Below are 15,118 nucleotides of genomic sequence, written 5' to 3' on the forward strand. Positions count from 1 at the left end.
AATATCGCTCAGTCCACATTATCAGAAAACAACAGAGATTCCTCTTTCCAACAGAAAATTCATACACAGTTGAGGCTGTGACTCAAAACATTTAAAAAATAAAACCAAGGGAACATGTTGGTTGGACATTTCAAGCATCAACAGATCCACTCTATACAGCCCACATTTGCTCTGTACCTGGTATACCTAACATAATGTATTTCCTTAGGTAATTTTTAAAAGTGTAATGAACTTTTCCAAACAACTTACAGGTAATTTCAAGCTTCAATAAGAAACAAATGATAAAAGACAACTAGGAGATAGATCACTGATGACATTACAAAGAAGAACATTTGGTGTCCTGTTTAGTAGGTTGGGTGTGGAATGGATTGCACCAGTCTTAAATGGCACAGTGGTTTGGGTGCTGACCGCTTACCTCTCGATGGACGCGGATAAATTCCCTGGGGTCCCCCTTGGCCCAGGGGGGCAGGATCACGTCCCCCAGCTTGGTGCCGTTCTGTTTGCTGCCTGTTACCAAAATAGAATCCCTGTCACATGGTGGCACTGAAATGTGTATTTCTATCAGAGCTGGAGTCACATACTTAAGCATAAACCTCTGAGAGGCACTGTGAGAGCTAGGATGGAGTCCTCACCAAGGTCAAAGTTGTTGGAGTTGAGCAGGAACTCCGGGAGGTAGAAGAATTCAGGAATGAGCTCCTTGACATCAGCCATGTTGTGTTTGGCGGCAGAGAGCCAGGCCTCACGGACGCTGTGGAACATGCGGTCAGCCAGGTCGAAGTGACCCCCCTGCGGATGGAGATGGACAACCAACAACAGGTGTCACAAATGCAAGTGGCAGGGTACACATCAACCCTGCACTAACGGGATAATCACCAGCAACCCTGTTGTGGGCAGTATTCACTCAGGCAACAACTTTAATGGATGCCACAAAGTGCTGTATTCTTAATGCACTGAAGGATGATGTCACTTTCATGAGGTTCAGACTATTTCGAGCCAGCAGCTTGCTCTGTGACATAAAAAGCCTGTGCTCTGGGTGATGTCACTCACCTGCAGCCTGAGGAATATCTGAGTGAAGGGCTCCATCCGAACCAGGTAGGAGGCCACAATCATGGCGGAGGAGTAGTGTGTGCCGTAGTGGTAGGCCGGGGTTTCGCCTGAAACACACAGCCCCAGGGGACAGCTTCAGTGCACATGTGCTAGGCAGGGGTGTAGAAGCTCACACACATTAAGCAGACGCTCTGTACCATTGGGGTCCTCCCAGTCTTTGAACCTCTTCTTGTACTGGATGAGCCGGTCGTCCGTCTGCGCCCCCATGGGCTTGGCCAGGTTACGGAATGTCTTAGGATTGCTCAGGTCCAGCTCCTGCCAGGGGACAAACACTGCTCCTCAGAACCCTCTCACCAACACGCAAAGCGCAAACACTGCTCCTCAGAACCCTCTCACCAACACGCAAAGCGCAAACACTGCTCCTCAGAACCCTCTCACCAACACGCAAAGCGAATCTGATCCCAAAAAGCCATCATTGGCTAAATAACTGTTAAAGCCCTCTGGAAAAATGTCAGAAAACATGACTTGAAAACAATCTCATAGCACAGAAATTACTTGAGGTCTGGCAGGAATAAATATACAAAGAACATTTGGGATTAGTTGAATAAATACTTTTGTGAATCATTATTGAATGTTAAATTGAATTGAATGTTACTGATGTTAGTGTAATGCAAACTGCTACCCAAAATATCAGTAACATCAAGAGACAGCCTGCTTCTTTAAAGGTAAAAGCCTTTTCAAAGTCTTTTCAGAATCTGCTCTACGGCACTTCCTCTCTGTATTGAGAGCCATGTTTGAGATGTTCTTCAGCAGCACTCCATGAACAAAGGGCTGTAATTCCATAGCATCAGGACACTCCTGGTGATAAAAGAGGGGCCTTGGTGCAAGCCCCCCCGAGCCCCATACCTCCGAGTCGTAGTCAGCCAGGATCCAGGGGAACACGGGGTACTGCATGAGGTCGTTGTAGGACCGCCCCGCCAGTGTGTTCAGGTGCATCAGGTACTGGAAGTTACTGATCTCCCCCCTCTGTGAGGACAAAGACACAACCATCACAGGAGGGATGCCCTCGGAGGGCTAATTACCAAAACCCAAATGGCTGCCCTGTGAGGGTGAGAGTGTTTAGTGTTTACCTCCCATCGCTGAGTCACAGACCTCTCACCAACCAGCGTGCTCAGCAGACCAGACCTGTTCAACACAAAGACAGGGAGTCAGTGAGATCATCGTGAAGTACTGCTCTCCTTCATACTCCTGCCTCTGTGCCAGGGACACCTACCCCTGCTCCACGCTGGTGTTCGGACGCTGCCCTGACACAGACTCGGAGCTGTCAGTCAGGGAGGGGACCACCGCCAGGAACCTTCCAGAGCGCAGAAACACAGGAGTGGGGTTGCGTTAGGGCAGAACGAACCCTGCACCTTTCAAACACCCCACATCTGCTCAGCTGAATGACATGCTGGTGTGTTTTAGTGCGTGCGTAAGGGGTGGGCGGTGTTTGTGTTTGTTTGTGTGTGTGTGTCTGAGTTTGCATACATGTGATTTGTTTAGTGATTGAATCTGTACCAAGTAACCTCTGTCCCACCACAGTCAATGTTCTCGTACAAATGCATATTTTTGTACAGTGTAATCTTCTACTAAATATTCCTGTAGAACTGCATATTTCTAGTCTAATCTTTTACTTAATTTTCCTGTTTTACTGGATATATTGGGAAAGAGTCTAATCTTAAAGTAAATTTTCCTGTCTAACTGGATATTTTAGTAAAGTATTATCTTAAGTAAAATTTCTGGTATTTCGGGATATTTTTGAGATCACATGCACATACCTCTGGTAGACTTTATTCCGAACTCCCTTCTGGAACGCTAGCAGGTAATTCCGCCCATCACCTGAAAACACCTCTACTGCTATTGGCTGGAAAAGAAAAGGAGCAGAGTGGCAGGAAATGCATTACTTTTCACTGGATAAAGGAGGTGTCAAACGGGAAGTGAGGAGCGTCAGGTTCTCCTCTGGGCCTGAGCGCTCTCCTCACCTGCAGCAGGTAGCGCCGCTTGTGCACCTCTCTGATGTCCTCGTAGGCGAAGATGCTGCAGGTTCTCTTCAGCTGACTCTGCCCCTGCCGAGCTCCCCTGGGAATGATGGCCTCATGCATACTGCAATCAACACACACACACACACGTCAGAACAACATTACACACACATTCACACATGCGTGCACGCACACACACACCTCAGCACAACTTTATTCTCATTTATACACATGATCAACACACATCCAACTTCGGCACAACTTTTTTAACACATTTACACACATGCAGGAACTAGGACAGGAAATTATGTATTGGCCAGCTAGATTCAACTCTTACTTCATCATAGTATATTTTAATCGTTTTAGAATTTAAGGCATGAATCAGTAGAGATGAGGGTCAAATGGATGCATTCTTAAGATTTATTTCATGAACATACATGCATTTCTATTTTTGGGGAGACTTTCAAAAATATATCAAAAGAACTTTATCAAAAGATAATCGAGCTGAAAGTCTGGAGTTTCTATACGTAGCAACAAACATGTGGTTTATATGAAGTTCAAGTTGTGCAGTTCTGAGCTCCAGGGCCACATGGGAACTGAAAGCTCCAGCTCACTGACCCTGTGATGACAGCACTACACCGCTCTGCATTCCCACTCAGTGGAAATCAAAGAGTCAAGGACAGAGAAGAAACACTGCTCCTGGACCCCCCTGACCCCCTGACCCCCCCTCTCTGGACCAGCTGACTCACTCTGGGGGCAGGGTCTCGATGTCCCGGATCTCCCGGGTGATCGTCATAGTGAAGCCATCGATGACGTAGAAGTGCTCCTTCCCGAACAGCAGCAGGCCTTCACTGGTGTCTAGGCCCTGGACCCGAGCGCAGCGGTACATGTGCTGTATCTGTGGGCCAGGAGAATGACATCATCACCCTCTCCGAACAGCCTTTCCCCTACCTTGCAGAGAGGCCTGCTGTTATTCACAGCTATCTTTAAAGCTTCAGTCAGGCTTAACCATACAGACAGGCCTGCTGTTTCAATACAGAGGAGCATGCAGTTATCCAGAAACAAAATTAATGCTGCATACTTAGCATACATTTGACAAGTTTAGCACACTTCATGATACAGAGGAGCCCCAACATTCTGAAGGGCTGCAGCATTCAGCTCTCTTCAATCTAACATGGTCAGAAGTATGCAGGTGCAGGGCGCCCACACTGGCAGACTGCAGGGACTGTTGTTACACACTGAACAGAGCCCTGGCTGATAGGAACACCCAGCTGAAGGAAGGAGGGGAATGTGGCAGCACTGTGACCCTCAGCTGGGTCTCCCTGTCACAGCCTGTGTGAAAGCGAGCAGGCCCACAGCCACTGAGCCTCGAGAGACTGGAAGCGCCCACCTTCTCGCCTTCCTCCAGCAGCCTCAGCAGACTGGTGTTGTCGGTCTTCTCCTCCTCGTCCATGGCTCCTGACTCCAACAGCTGGTCCTGCAGCTGCTCCTGACTGTCCTCATCCCCCCCGTCTGCCGTGGAGCGCGAGCGTTTCAGAGGGGGCTTCACCAGACCTGGGGGGCCAAGATGGCAGTGACAGGACAGGGACATATCTGTGGCTGCAGATCTCACAAATCTGATAATAATACATATTATATCTGAAATGACCCAACACTTATGTTAAAAACTACAAAACAGTGCATTATGGGTAGTACCAACCTTTGACCCTGGCGATAGCATCCTCCCCATGCTCGGGCTCCTGCTGGGTGGTCTCTCCCTCAGAGCTGTGCTCTATGGAGTGCTGGTACATGCCTGGGTTCCCTGACAGCACTCGCATGTAGTACTCCTTACTGTCGTAGCTAATGGCCCGGCGGTAGCGGACAGGTTTCTGAGAGGGGGAGGGCATTGGAAGGGGGTCAGAGGAAGATGAAGGGTTTCTGCCATGACTTTCATTTCCAAAGGAATATGTGAAGGAGAACCTTCAACTTTCTCCAACAACTGTCTGTTAAATTGTCACTTATTCAGTGTCTAAGGATTGTTGTCTTTCCATTTCCAACCTTGTAAATAACTGAGCTTATCGATCAGTTTCATTCCATACAGGGTAATTGTTTAATTGTCAATCAGTAACTGTCTTTGTTTGTGTGAGCCAGCCCACTGGTTAACGAGCCACACCTGCCTAATTAAAGGCCTATTAAATACAGGTGTGTGGTTGGAGAGCAGGAGGCTCATTTTTTTCTGCTGACTGTGTGAAAAAGTTGGCAGGCTGGTTTTGTTAGTTAATTAGTTAGTTGGTTTTTAAAAATAAATTACTGTTTTTTATGTTTGTTTTTTTTCTGTACTATTCTGTTCTTTTGTGAGAAGTGTTGGCCAGCTTCTCCACAAACAGCATCTGGATTTACAGCTTGTCTTAGTGGATCACAATTTAAATGGCCTCAACAGTTTTATCACTTCAAAAGAAGGAATAAAACATGCAAGACCAGTACAGTCACATTTGCAAAATGCAAAACGTATGACGTCTGCTGATCATATGGCTTTAAGCCCTCAAGTGGTTTTAATAATGAAGCATTTCACTATCATCCTCCTGAGCATGCAAGCAATGCTGAAACCACATGGCAATAGCTGATTAAAAAAACCTTCAGATGCATGTCACTCAACACGCAGGGAGTCAAACCAACCATGCCTCCATTTCTCAACCAGCAACACTCAGCCAAAGAGCCCCTGATGCTGCAAAGCAGAGTCACGCAGCCTGGATTTGAAACCACACTGGAGAAGCTGCTAGATTCCGGCCTCTGCTGTTATCAGTGCAGCAGATTGTGGTCATAATTGGCTCTGTAATATGCAAACATTCCAATTTAAATATGAAAACTCGCATTGCTCACACACAAGGGGAACTTATTACTGAACCAAGGGCTTCCAAAAGATTACCTCAGTGTGGAACAATCGCTGCTTGTACTTCTTTTGAGTGGCTGTCCTTGTTTAACGGGAGGACCACAAAGAGACAGTGGCACTTGGAAGCAGGGCATTGTGGGTAAGAGGATTAAGGGGACGTTGTTGGAGACTTGTGTGCATGCAAAGCACCAAATATCTATAGCTTTAGGGCTGTTTGCAAGATGAAGGAAAAAAAAAACTCAATGGAAAATTATTCTCAGTGAAGGCAGACACAGCTGTTACATTCCACTGACACAACGCGACAGTGAAAGACTGGGCTCCCTGTTAGATCTCCTCTGGAAGTGGAGCTGGATATTGCAGTGAAAACTGAATACATGACAAAGGGCTTTCACATACCAGACTTCTGTTTACTCCTGCAGCTCAGTATAATTCACCCATCTATCCCTGGGCTATCAGTGGACATGGTAAAACTCACCACTTATCCAAACACCTTTGGAGTGTTAATCACATAATGAGGGTAATCTCCTGCCTGTGACCGCTGACCTCCCTGGATGGTAGGGTAGGTCAAAGTGCATGGAGTCAGGGATAATCCACTTATGCAGTGGCATAATTTAACCCCCATGCTGAGCACCGGCTCCACACAGCTCCACAGCAAGCATACAGAACGTCATTCATCCATCCCTGTGCCAGCCCTGCGAGGCTCCACGCTGTCATGCTAACAGAGGCCTGAACCTGCCAAGCTTCCTGGTGTTTAGCATCACTCTCTGTGTGGTACCTTCAGAGGGGCGTGAGCTGCCGCTAAGAGCAGAGGTTCTGGAGCGGGGTTCTGAGCTGAGGAAGGCTGGGCCATGACACAGGAAATCAGACACAACGAAACTGTCCTACCGTATAGCTACAATGTGCTGGCTTTACTGAAACTAGCTAAGCTGGGTAATCAGTTCATAGTTACAGAAAACCTCTTGGAAAAATATTACTCTGAATTAGACTGTTTAACATCTGTTAGAAGACATTTTAATCATGGGATTGAAACAACACTGGGCTTTCATTAATCAATTCTGTACTGTTGGTAAACAACATGCTTAAAGATAACTTGTATATTATATTAGATAAATCATGTATATATTAAGCAAGTTGTATTTTTAATGCAGCATAGTATCATTCTTATTCAGGCAAAGATAATAAAAACACTGCAGGAAAAAATGTTAACTCTTTGCTTTCCAAATAAGAGCCTAAAATTACAGTATGGTGTCAGTTATACAGGCTGGGGAAAACTGAAACAAAAGCATCTCCATGATGACAGCTTGTGTTTGAGTAGCAGAGCTGCTTGTGTGAGAGAGCCCAGTCTAACAGGCCCACAGGCCCACAGCCGCCCCCACCCAGCCCAGTCATGTCACCTCCTGGCAAGGGAGAGCAGACAGTATACCTGGGAAGTGGTGTCAGCCTCGCTGTCAGGCACGTAGGGGTAGTGGATGTAGAAGAGGTCGTTGCGCACCATCTTCTTCCTCATGCGGCATGGCCCCTCAGTCATCTCCAGCAGGAACTTGTCCAGGTGGGAGCCGATGGGCGGGCCCCACAGGCCCCTCTCACGCAGCAGCTCGTACTCGATCCCCGCCCACTCCTCCGTCACATACTTCAGCGCGTTCTGCTGCCGCTGCCGGGGCCAGAGGAGAGGGAGGGGGGTCTCAGCAGCCTCAGATTTCAGGTGTGAGGAGGGCTGTGTTTTAGGGTTTACGTTTGGCAAACAGAGTGGTGACTCTGCTCATACAGAGTGGGCATTGGTGCCAGTTGTGGTATTTCTTTAACTCGAACGACGGTCTGGATTTATTGCTCTACATTAGCAGCTGTTCAGTTGCAGCCACAGAAACCTGCTGGCCTACAGCTTACCTCCTGATACTCTTTGTACTGCATGGTGACTAGGTCCCGCACAACCGCGATGTGTGTGAACATCCACTGGAACGTTTCCTGCAGGCAGAGAGGGACTGACTTGAAGGCCACACTGCTTATAACTGGAGGACGGCTCTCTGCTTTCATGCACGCGTGCCCTACCTGTGCAGACAGGTTGTTCTTGCTGAGGCCACTCTCCTTCCTGCTGCGCCGGGACCCGGTCAGCTTGGACAGGCCGAAACCGCTGCTGACGCGGGACAGCTTGGACTGGGTGACGGGGGCCACCGCCTCCCCCCGGCTGATGCACTTCTTCTCATGAGCTGGAGATAGCGGAGGGACAGGTCAGGACCCTCCAAAAACCCAAACCCTTTAACGTACAACACAACTGGAATGGGCAGATCATTGCTATGGTGGCATTTGGGGACACATACAATACTGTCTGTGCAGGAGTCTCTCCTGTGCCCGTTCTTTACCATACCTCCTGCACTGTTTAAAGTTTTCCAATAGAACACTGATTCTCAATCCTGCTCCTGGGGCCCCCCTGCTCTGCACGTTTTCCATCTTTCCCTGCTCTACCTACCTGACTGAACTCATCAGTGGCACTTTTGATTAGCTGGGCACACCTGATTTAATCAAGAGCTCACACTAATTTCAATCAGGTGTGTTTGGAGCAAGAATGGATAGAAGATATGCAGGACAGGGGGGCTCCAGGATTAGGATTGAGAAACACTGCCACCATTGCAGTGGCTGTTGAGGGAAAGAATGATGGGCCGACTCCTTCAGAAGAGACACCGTGAGCAGGAAGGTGAGGCGATCACTCACCCAGGTGGTTGAGCCAGCTCTTGGCGGCTGCCTCCTCGATGTGCACCCGGGCGGTCAGGATGTCCACGTGGCCGCGCTCGCTGGTGGGCAGGGACACCTTGAAGACGTCCTCCAGCACCTGCCTCTTGCTGTGAATGAGCTCCGTCCAGACACGGTTCACCGCCTTCAGCAGGAGGTGACGCCCTGGGGACAGGGAGGGCACTGTGACAGCTTGTGACACCTCTACAAGGATACAAACTGATATGATTAAGTGTAGTGCTAATGCAACTCCTAGTTTGGGCCTACATTTCAGTTTAAAAAGCTATTTCAGGACCAATCAGTGTGTTTCCACCCTGACATGCTTACATTATAGTCATTAAGCAAACACTTTTATCCACGGTGACTTACATAGGCTGCACTTTTACATATTATCCATTTACACAGCAGGATATTTACTGAGGCAATTTTGGGTTAAGTATCTTGCAACAACAGTGCCCCAGTGGGCAATCGAACTGGCAACTTTTCAGTTCCTGAGCCCTACTCATGGCCTTAAAAATTCCAGTGGAAAGTCTACTAATGACATGGTTTATCCACTTCTGTCAACTATATGCTGCTACAGACTCAAGATCTCTGAGTTTAAAAATCTGAGAATGTGTGTACCTGATGTAACCAATTCTGTAATCCTCACATGTGGCTTTATTAATATTTCAGTTTATTTACAGTTAGCTCTGGCATGGAGGCAGCCAGGAGGAGTACTCAGTGCATTTGAGAGAGGAGCCTGAGGCCTGGTGATCTACCTTCGCTGGCGTCCTGGCTGTGCGTGGCATCCTGTTCCGTGTCTGAGGTCATCATGACGTGCCAGGTAGTCATGCGGGCCTCAGCTTCCAGGCCGAAGCCATCCACACAGCTGTGGGGGACCAAGCAACAGAGATCTTACTGCAGGCTGACGGAGCGGTGACAGCACACAGTGGGCTAACAGCACTAGTCCTACCCAGCCTGAATCAGCCTGAGATTCAGGAGAGATTTTATCACATGTATCTCAGAGTGCCAATAATCGAACCAAGCAACACAACCAAGATTCATCATCAACAACGTCCACATTCCAAATGCAGCTCAAACTACCACAAACACTCCGAATTTTTAGAGGCCAAAAACAACATGCTACGTGCACCAATCCAGAAAGCCTCTCAAAAGAATATTTATTTGATATGGATTCCATCAGACAGATTACTGAGCGTGGAAAGAGCCCCATTCCCTGCACTGCCTGCCTGTTACCCACACTGGGTGAAGCATTGCATTCCCTGGGTTAGCAGAGACATCTGGTCCCCCAGCAGCCCGTTCTCACCTGCCTGAGTGCAGGCTGATGAAGCAGTGGGCCAGGCAGGCGATGAACTCCGGGTCGTGGTTCCCAGGGCCCAGGATCAGGTTGCGGTTGACAGTGAGGACGCGCAGCGCATCCAGGAGCGCCACCTGCTGGGGGACGGTCTTGTGCGGCCGGGAGAGCTGGTACAGGATGGTCCGGTTCAGGCAGTGGTAGATGGTGTCCAGGGACAGGCCCTGAGACCTCCTCTTAGACTGGAGACGGAGCAATACACAACAAAGCAGAGAGATACGTCAGTCAGTCCACCTCTGGGAAAACAATCGATTATGTGCTTCAGTCTTACAGTAGTACTAGTAGTAATGGTGTAAGGCATTATGACAGCAAGTCAGACATCTTTTTAAAAATGTCACATGATCCCTTCTCACCTGTGGGTCAAAAAACTGTATTTTATTTGAAGCACTTGATGTTTTTCAATTTCATGAAAGTGTGTGAGACTTGATACCTGACATCTGCTCTGCATTCAGAATGCTCTCAAACCAGTGTAGAGACTGAGCCATTTCCAGTACGGCAGCCTGAGTCCTGTGAGTGGAAGTCCTCTCCCTTTCCTCTCTGTCATCCTGCTTGTTGCTCTCTCTGTCTCTTAGCTCAGTCTCCTCCTTCTACCCTTCCACCCTGCTGCTGTCTGTTCGTTCACAGATAATGGGAAAATGGGAACTGACAATCTTTAGGGTCCTCAATTCCTGCTAATTTTTCTTGCATGTTGATTTTTATTTAAGGCAATCTGTGATTCTTCTACGCGATGGTTGCTGGAAATGTTATAACACACAGATATTCACAAGGATACTGTTTAAAATATCTAAATCAGATTTTGGCAGTTCATTAAATAGACAGGTTATTTTCTCCCTTGGAGTAGTACAACCTTTTCTGTGTTCCCAAGAGATAAGGAGTAAATACACAGTATTTGGCCATTTTTATCAGTCCATTTTTTTTTTTACTGTAATTGCATTTGCTTAATGTACAATCGTACTGCTCTGCAGCCTAAACTGGTTAAGTGGCTGTGGCAGGTTAAAAGCTGGGATATGAGTGAATACAGAACTTGTTCATAGGTTTAGCTGCCCCACAGGGCAGCCTCTTTCATCAGACTGAATAAAGGAAGTAGCATTTGAGTTTGTAGAACTAACAAACCACACTACCCTGGACAATGCTCAAAATAAGCTGGGATGAAGGTGCTCCCACTCAGTAACACATTCTTCTCTGATCTGCCAGCAGGTGGCAGCAGACGCAGCCGGTATTGGTGCACATGCTGAATGCTTCAGAATAATTCCTGTCTGCTGATCTGCTCCCAGTGAATGGGACACAGGAACAGGAAGGAGGACTGGGAAACAGAGAGACCGATTGGCCTATTTATGAACACAGCCAGGTAACTGCTGAGTCGGGGGAATAATCTCTTTGGCACCATTGGCTCATGCTGTGTGCCTGCTGGATGAGCACAGTCTTCCTTCCTCCATCTGTTTCTGCTACAGCTGGAGCCAGGCTGATATATTGCTTCACTAGTGGCATTGGCTTACAAAGGCATATCAAGACATATCGGTATTGGGTCTCACAGGGTAACGTCTGAAAATTATTACTTGTGTTTTTCTTGTGTTGAATTATTACACAGTAGTACTCTTTAAATATTTAGTAATTATTCTTCCTGTTTACTAGCCTTTTGTTGGTTTGCATATTTTATTGCATGCAAGTTCTTTTTTTTAGTATTTTAGTATTATAAGTATTGTTCCTTTTCAAGTTACAAACTAATTAAAGAGATCACACGAGCACACAGCTATGCTGTTTCAGATGTAAGAATGTGTGAGACTATGTGAAAATACATTTACATTACATTTACATTTATTCATTTTATCCCAAGCAATTTACCAGTAAGGCAGAGTATAACACTAGCAAAAGCCATATATGGTTCACAATATTAGAAGCGCTGCGTGACCAAGTTTCAAAAGTTGGCCAGGCACAGGAAGGTACAAGCTAGCTGGTACAGACACAAGTGCATTAAACCGTTACATCTGATTTTTTTTTTTGAAGGTAAAAAAACAGTTTAGGATGTAAGAAATTCCTCTAGGTGGTAGTGTTTCAGGTGCTCAGGTGAGAGCAGAAGAGTTGCATCTTCAGACGTTTCTTGAAGTTAGTGAGGGACTCAGCAGAATGGACTAACCGTGGAAGTTCATTCCACCATCAAGGGCAACGGCAGAGAAAGTTCTGGGCAGTGATTTTGTGCCATGACGTGACAGGACCAATTAGGCATTAGGGAGTGTGTTGTGGAGACAAAGAGCTGTCTCACCTGGCCAATGAGCTGCACGATGAACTCCACCACCAGCTTGGACTCCTTGTTGAACATGCCCTGCCACAGCTTGTCCACCACGCGCTGAGTGAAGTAGAACACATTGTTGACCAGGACCTGGTAACTCCCCCCAGTGGTGATGGGAAGAGATGCATCCTCGCCTGGCAGACGAGAGAGACCACATGAAGTGACAGCATGGACCAGACAGCCCACACAGCAGAGAGACGGCGGGGAACAGACAGCCCACACAGCTGAGAGACGGCGGGGAACAGACAGCCCACACAGCAGAGAGACGGCGGGGAACAGACAGCCCACACAGCTGAGAGACGGCGGGGAACAGACAGCCCACACAGCAGAGAGACGGCGGGGAACAGACAGCCCACACAGCTGAGAGACGGCGGGGAACAGACAGCCCGCACAGCAGAGAGGCGGCGGGGAACAGACAGCCCACACAGCAGAGAGACGGCGGGGAACAGACAGCCCACACAGCAGAGAGACGGCGGGGAACAGACAGCCCACACAGCTGAGAGACGGCGGGGAACAGACAGCCCACACAGCAGAGAGACGGCGGGGAACAGACAGCCCACACAGCAGAGACGGCGGGGAACAGACAGCCCACACAGCAGAGACGGCGGGGAACAGACAGCCCACACAGCTGAGAGACGGCGGGGAACAGACAGCCCACACAGCTGAGAGACGGCGGGGAACAGACAGCCCACACAGCTGAGAGACGGCGGGGAACAGACAGCCCACACAGCTGAGAGACGGCGGGGAACAGACAGCCCTCACAGCTGAGAGACGGCGGGGAACAGACAGCCCACACAGCTGAGAGACGGCGGGGAACAGACAGCCCACACAGCTGAGAGACGGCGGGGAACAGACAGCCCACACAGCAGAGACAGCGGGGAACAGACAGCCCACACAGCAGAGACGCGGCGGGGGAACAGACAGCCCACACAGCTGAGAGACGGGGGGGAACAGACAGCCCACACAGCTGAGAGACGGCGGGGAACAGACAGCCCACACAGCAGAGACAGCGGGGAACAGACAGCCCACACAGCAGAGACGCGGCGGGGGAACAGACAGCCCACACAGCAGAGAGGCGGCGGGGAACAGACAGCCCACACAGCTGAGAGACGGCGGGGAACAGACAGCCCACACAGCTGAGAGACGGCGGGGAACAGACAGCCCACACAGCTGAGAGACGGCGGGGAACAGACAGCCCACACAGCTGAGAGACGGCGGGGAACAGACAGCCCACACAGCAGAGACAGCGGGGAACAGACAGCCCACACAGCAGAGACGCGGCGGGGGAACAGACAGCCCACACAGCTGAGAGACGGCGGGGAACAGACAGCCCACACAGCAGAGACGGCGGGGAACAGACAGCCCACACAGCTGAGAAAAAACCATGAAACACCATGCACTCCTGGAGACCAGATGATTATGAATGATATGTTCACCATTCCCTCAAACAAGTGCAACATGACTGAAAAAATGGCCTCAAAGTTCAAAGACAAGTGCACCAGCTCTGCTCTGTTTATAAAATGCTATCAATGCCTGAACCCTGCCCTTTTTACCTGAGATTTGCACCCTCTCTACCTGAGTACTGTCCTCTTTATCGGACACTGCAGGCTCACCTAGGAGGACATCTGCGGCCAACAGGTGCTCCATCACACTGTCCAGGATGTAGGACTGGAACTCCTTCTGCTGAGTGCGAGTGGACCGCTCAGGGGAGGCCTGGTATGAGACAACACAGAGGGCTGTTATTTTTCCCAATAACACACCATATCAGAAATCAACCATTACAACCTCCCCCACACCCCTGATCAATCATATCACTAGGCTTGGTATCGTTCTATTTTTTTTTTTTGATCATGTGATGTTTGAGTAATAGCAAGTCGAGCCAAATAATTTCTTGATTCATACTTATAAAAGTGCTGAACTTCTTTTAATTCACTGCTTCTCCTAATATAGCCGAGAGGAATCTGCCTGGACTGATAAGACTTCTTAACATGCATTTAACTGGGTCTCTTAGACCATATTAGCTGTCAAGATCTTCTTCTTGCGCATCAGCCAGAAGAATCCTTTCACAGGATTTGCTTTGCAGTCATAAGCCTGGCTGACAGTAACGAAATCTTATCAGCAGCTGTGAGCCGCTAAAGACTTTTAATTTGACATGACGAGGAGGCCCAGCAACCCAGAGCACTGCTGAAACAGACTGCACTGTCACTGGCGCCTCCGCCACAACAGAACTGAGGAGCATCATCATGATTCGAACGCATCTTAAAGGCATGTGCCAGCAATGACAGTAAAGGCCAAATTCTACCCTAAATACACAGTAGAATCACAGAAGAAAGCAGACATTGGCTGAGGGATCTGTCCTCCCCTTTAAGGCTTTGCCCCAAAGCAGAGGCACACAGGGGGGTCAGCGGAGCGCTCACCTCCAGCAGCAGGTCGATGATGGGCGTCTGCTTGCTGGCGGGGGTCATGCACAGGTTCTCCATGATCAGCACCCTCATGAAGTCGAAGACGTACTTCTTGGCGGGGTGGTTGGTCAGGTAGGTCTTGGAGCCCACGTTGCAGTACTCAGACTGGCTGCGGTTCATGCCTGTGTCTCCGGTGAAGGCCTTGAACTCCTCTGCCGGGGAGCCCACCTCGTCATCCAGGTCACTGACCTGCAGCACAGGACAGGGATAACATTGCACTGTACAGATAACCAGTGCACCTACAATTCTCCTCCTTCAGGAATCTGCAGTGACGCCTGTTACCCTGGATCTCCTGCCATGTAAATTTGCATTAATGTCCTTAAAGCTCCCTCTAGCGGCTTTTATTGATTACAGTTT

At 48.8% G+C, this 15,118-nt stretch overlaps 1 protein-coding gene across 2 annotated transcripts in view; it reads right to left on the bottom strand.

Annotated features, from left to right (window-relative positions):
• Window positions 1-15,118, bottom strand: part of LOC118777415 (WD repeat and FYVE domain-containing protein 3) — a 75,097-nt gene that overhangs the window by 7,916 nt on the left and 52,063 nt on the right. For both annotated transcript variants that reach the window (XM_036528284.1, XM_036528285.1), the window contains 21 exons: window positions 14,717-14,950; window positions 13,913-14,012; window positions 12,273-12,433; window positions 9,965-10,194; window positions 9,417-9,526; window positions 8,641-8,823; window positions 7,981-8,138; window positions 7,819-7,896; window positions 7,358-7,585; window positions 4,765-4,933; window positions 4,456-4,619; window positions 3,815-3,963; window positions 3,069-3,189; window positions 2,865-2,950; window positions 2,321-2,401; window positions 2,178-2,232; window positions 1,954-2,073; window positions 1,245-1,362; window positions 1,048-1,154; window positions 633-786; window positions 416-507 (listed from right to left, as the gene is read on the bottom strand). In XM_036528284.1, coding sequence (XP_036384177.1) covers window positions 416-507; window positions 633-786; window positions 1,048-1,154; window positions 1,245-1,362; window positions 1,954-2,073; window positions 2,178-2,232; window positions 2,321-2,401; window positions 2,865-2,950; window positions 3,069-3,189; window positions 3,815-3,963; window positions 4,456-4,619; window positions 4,765-4,933; window positions 7,358-7,585; window positions 7,819-7,896; window positions 7,981-8,138; window positions 8,641-8,823; window positions 9,417-9,526; window positions 9,965-10,194; window positions 12,273-12,433; window positions 13,913-14,012; window positions 14,717-14,950 — 2,898 coding nt within the window. The remainder of the gene's footprint in view (window positions 1-415; window positions 508-632; window positions 787-1,047; window positions 1,155-1,244; window positions 1,363-1,953; window positions 2,074-2,177; window positions 2,233-2,320; window positions 2,402-2,864; window positions 2,951-3,068; window positions 3,190-3,814; window positions 3,964-4,455; window positions 4,620-4,764; window positions 4,934-7,357; window positions 7,586-7,818; window positions 7,897-7,980; window positions 8,139-8,640; window positions 8,824-9,416; window positions 9,527-9,964; window positions 10,195-12,272; window positions 12,434-13,912; window positions 14,013-14,716; window positions 14,951-15,118) is intronic.

This window comes from Megalops cyprinoides, chromosome 5 (assembly GCF_013368585.1).
Source record: "Megalops cyprinoides isolate fMegCyp1 chromosome 5, fMegCyp1.pri, whole genome shotgun sequence".
Lineage (NCBI taxonomy): Eukaryota > Metazoa > Chordata > Actinopteri > Elopiformes > Megalopidae > Megalops > Megalops cyprinoides.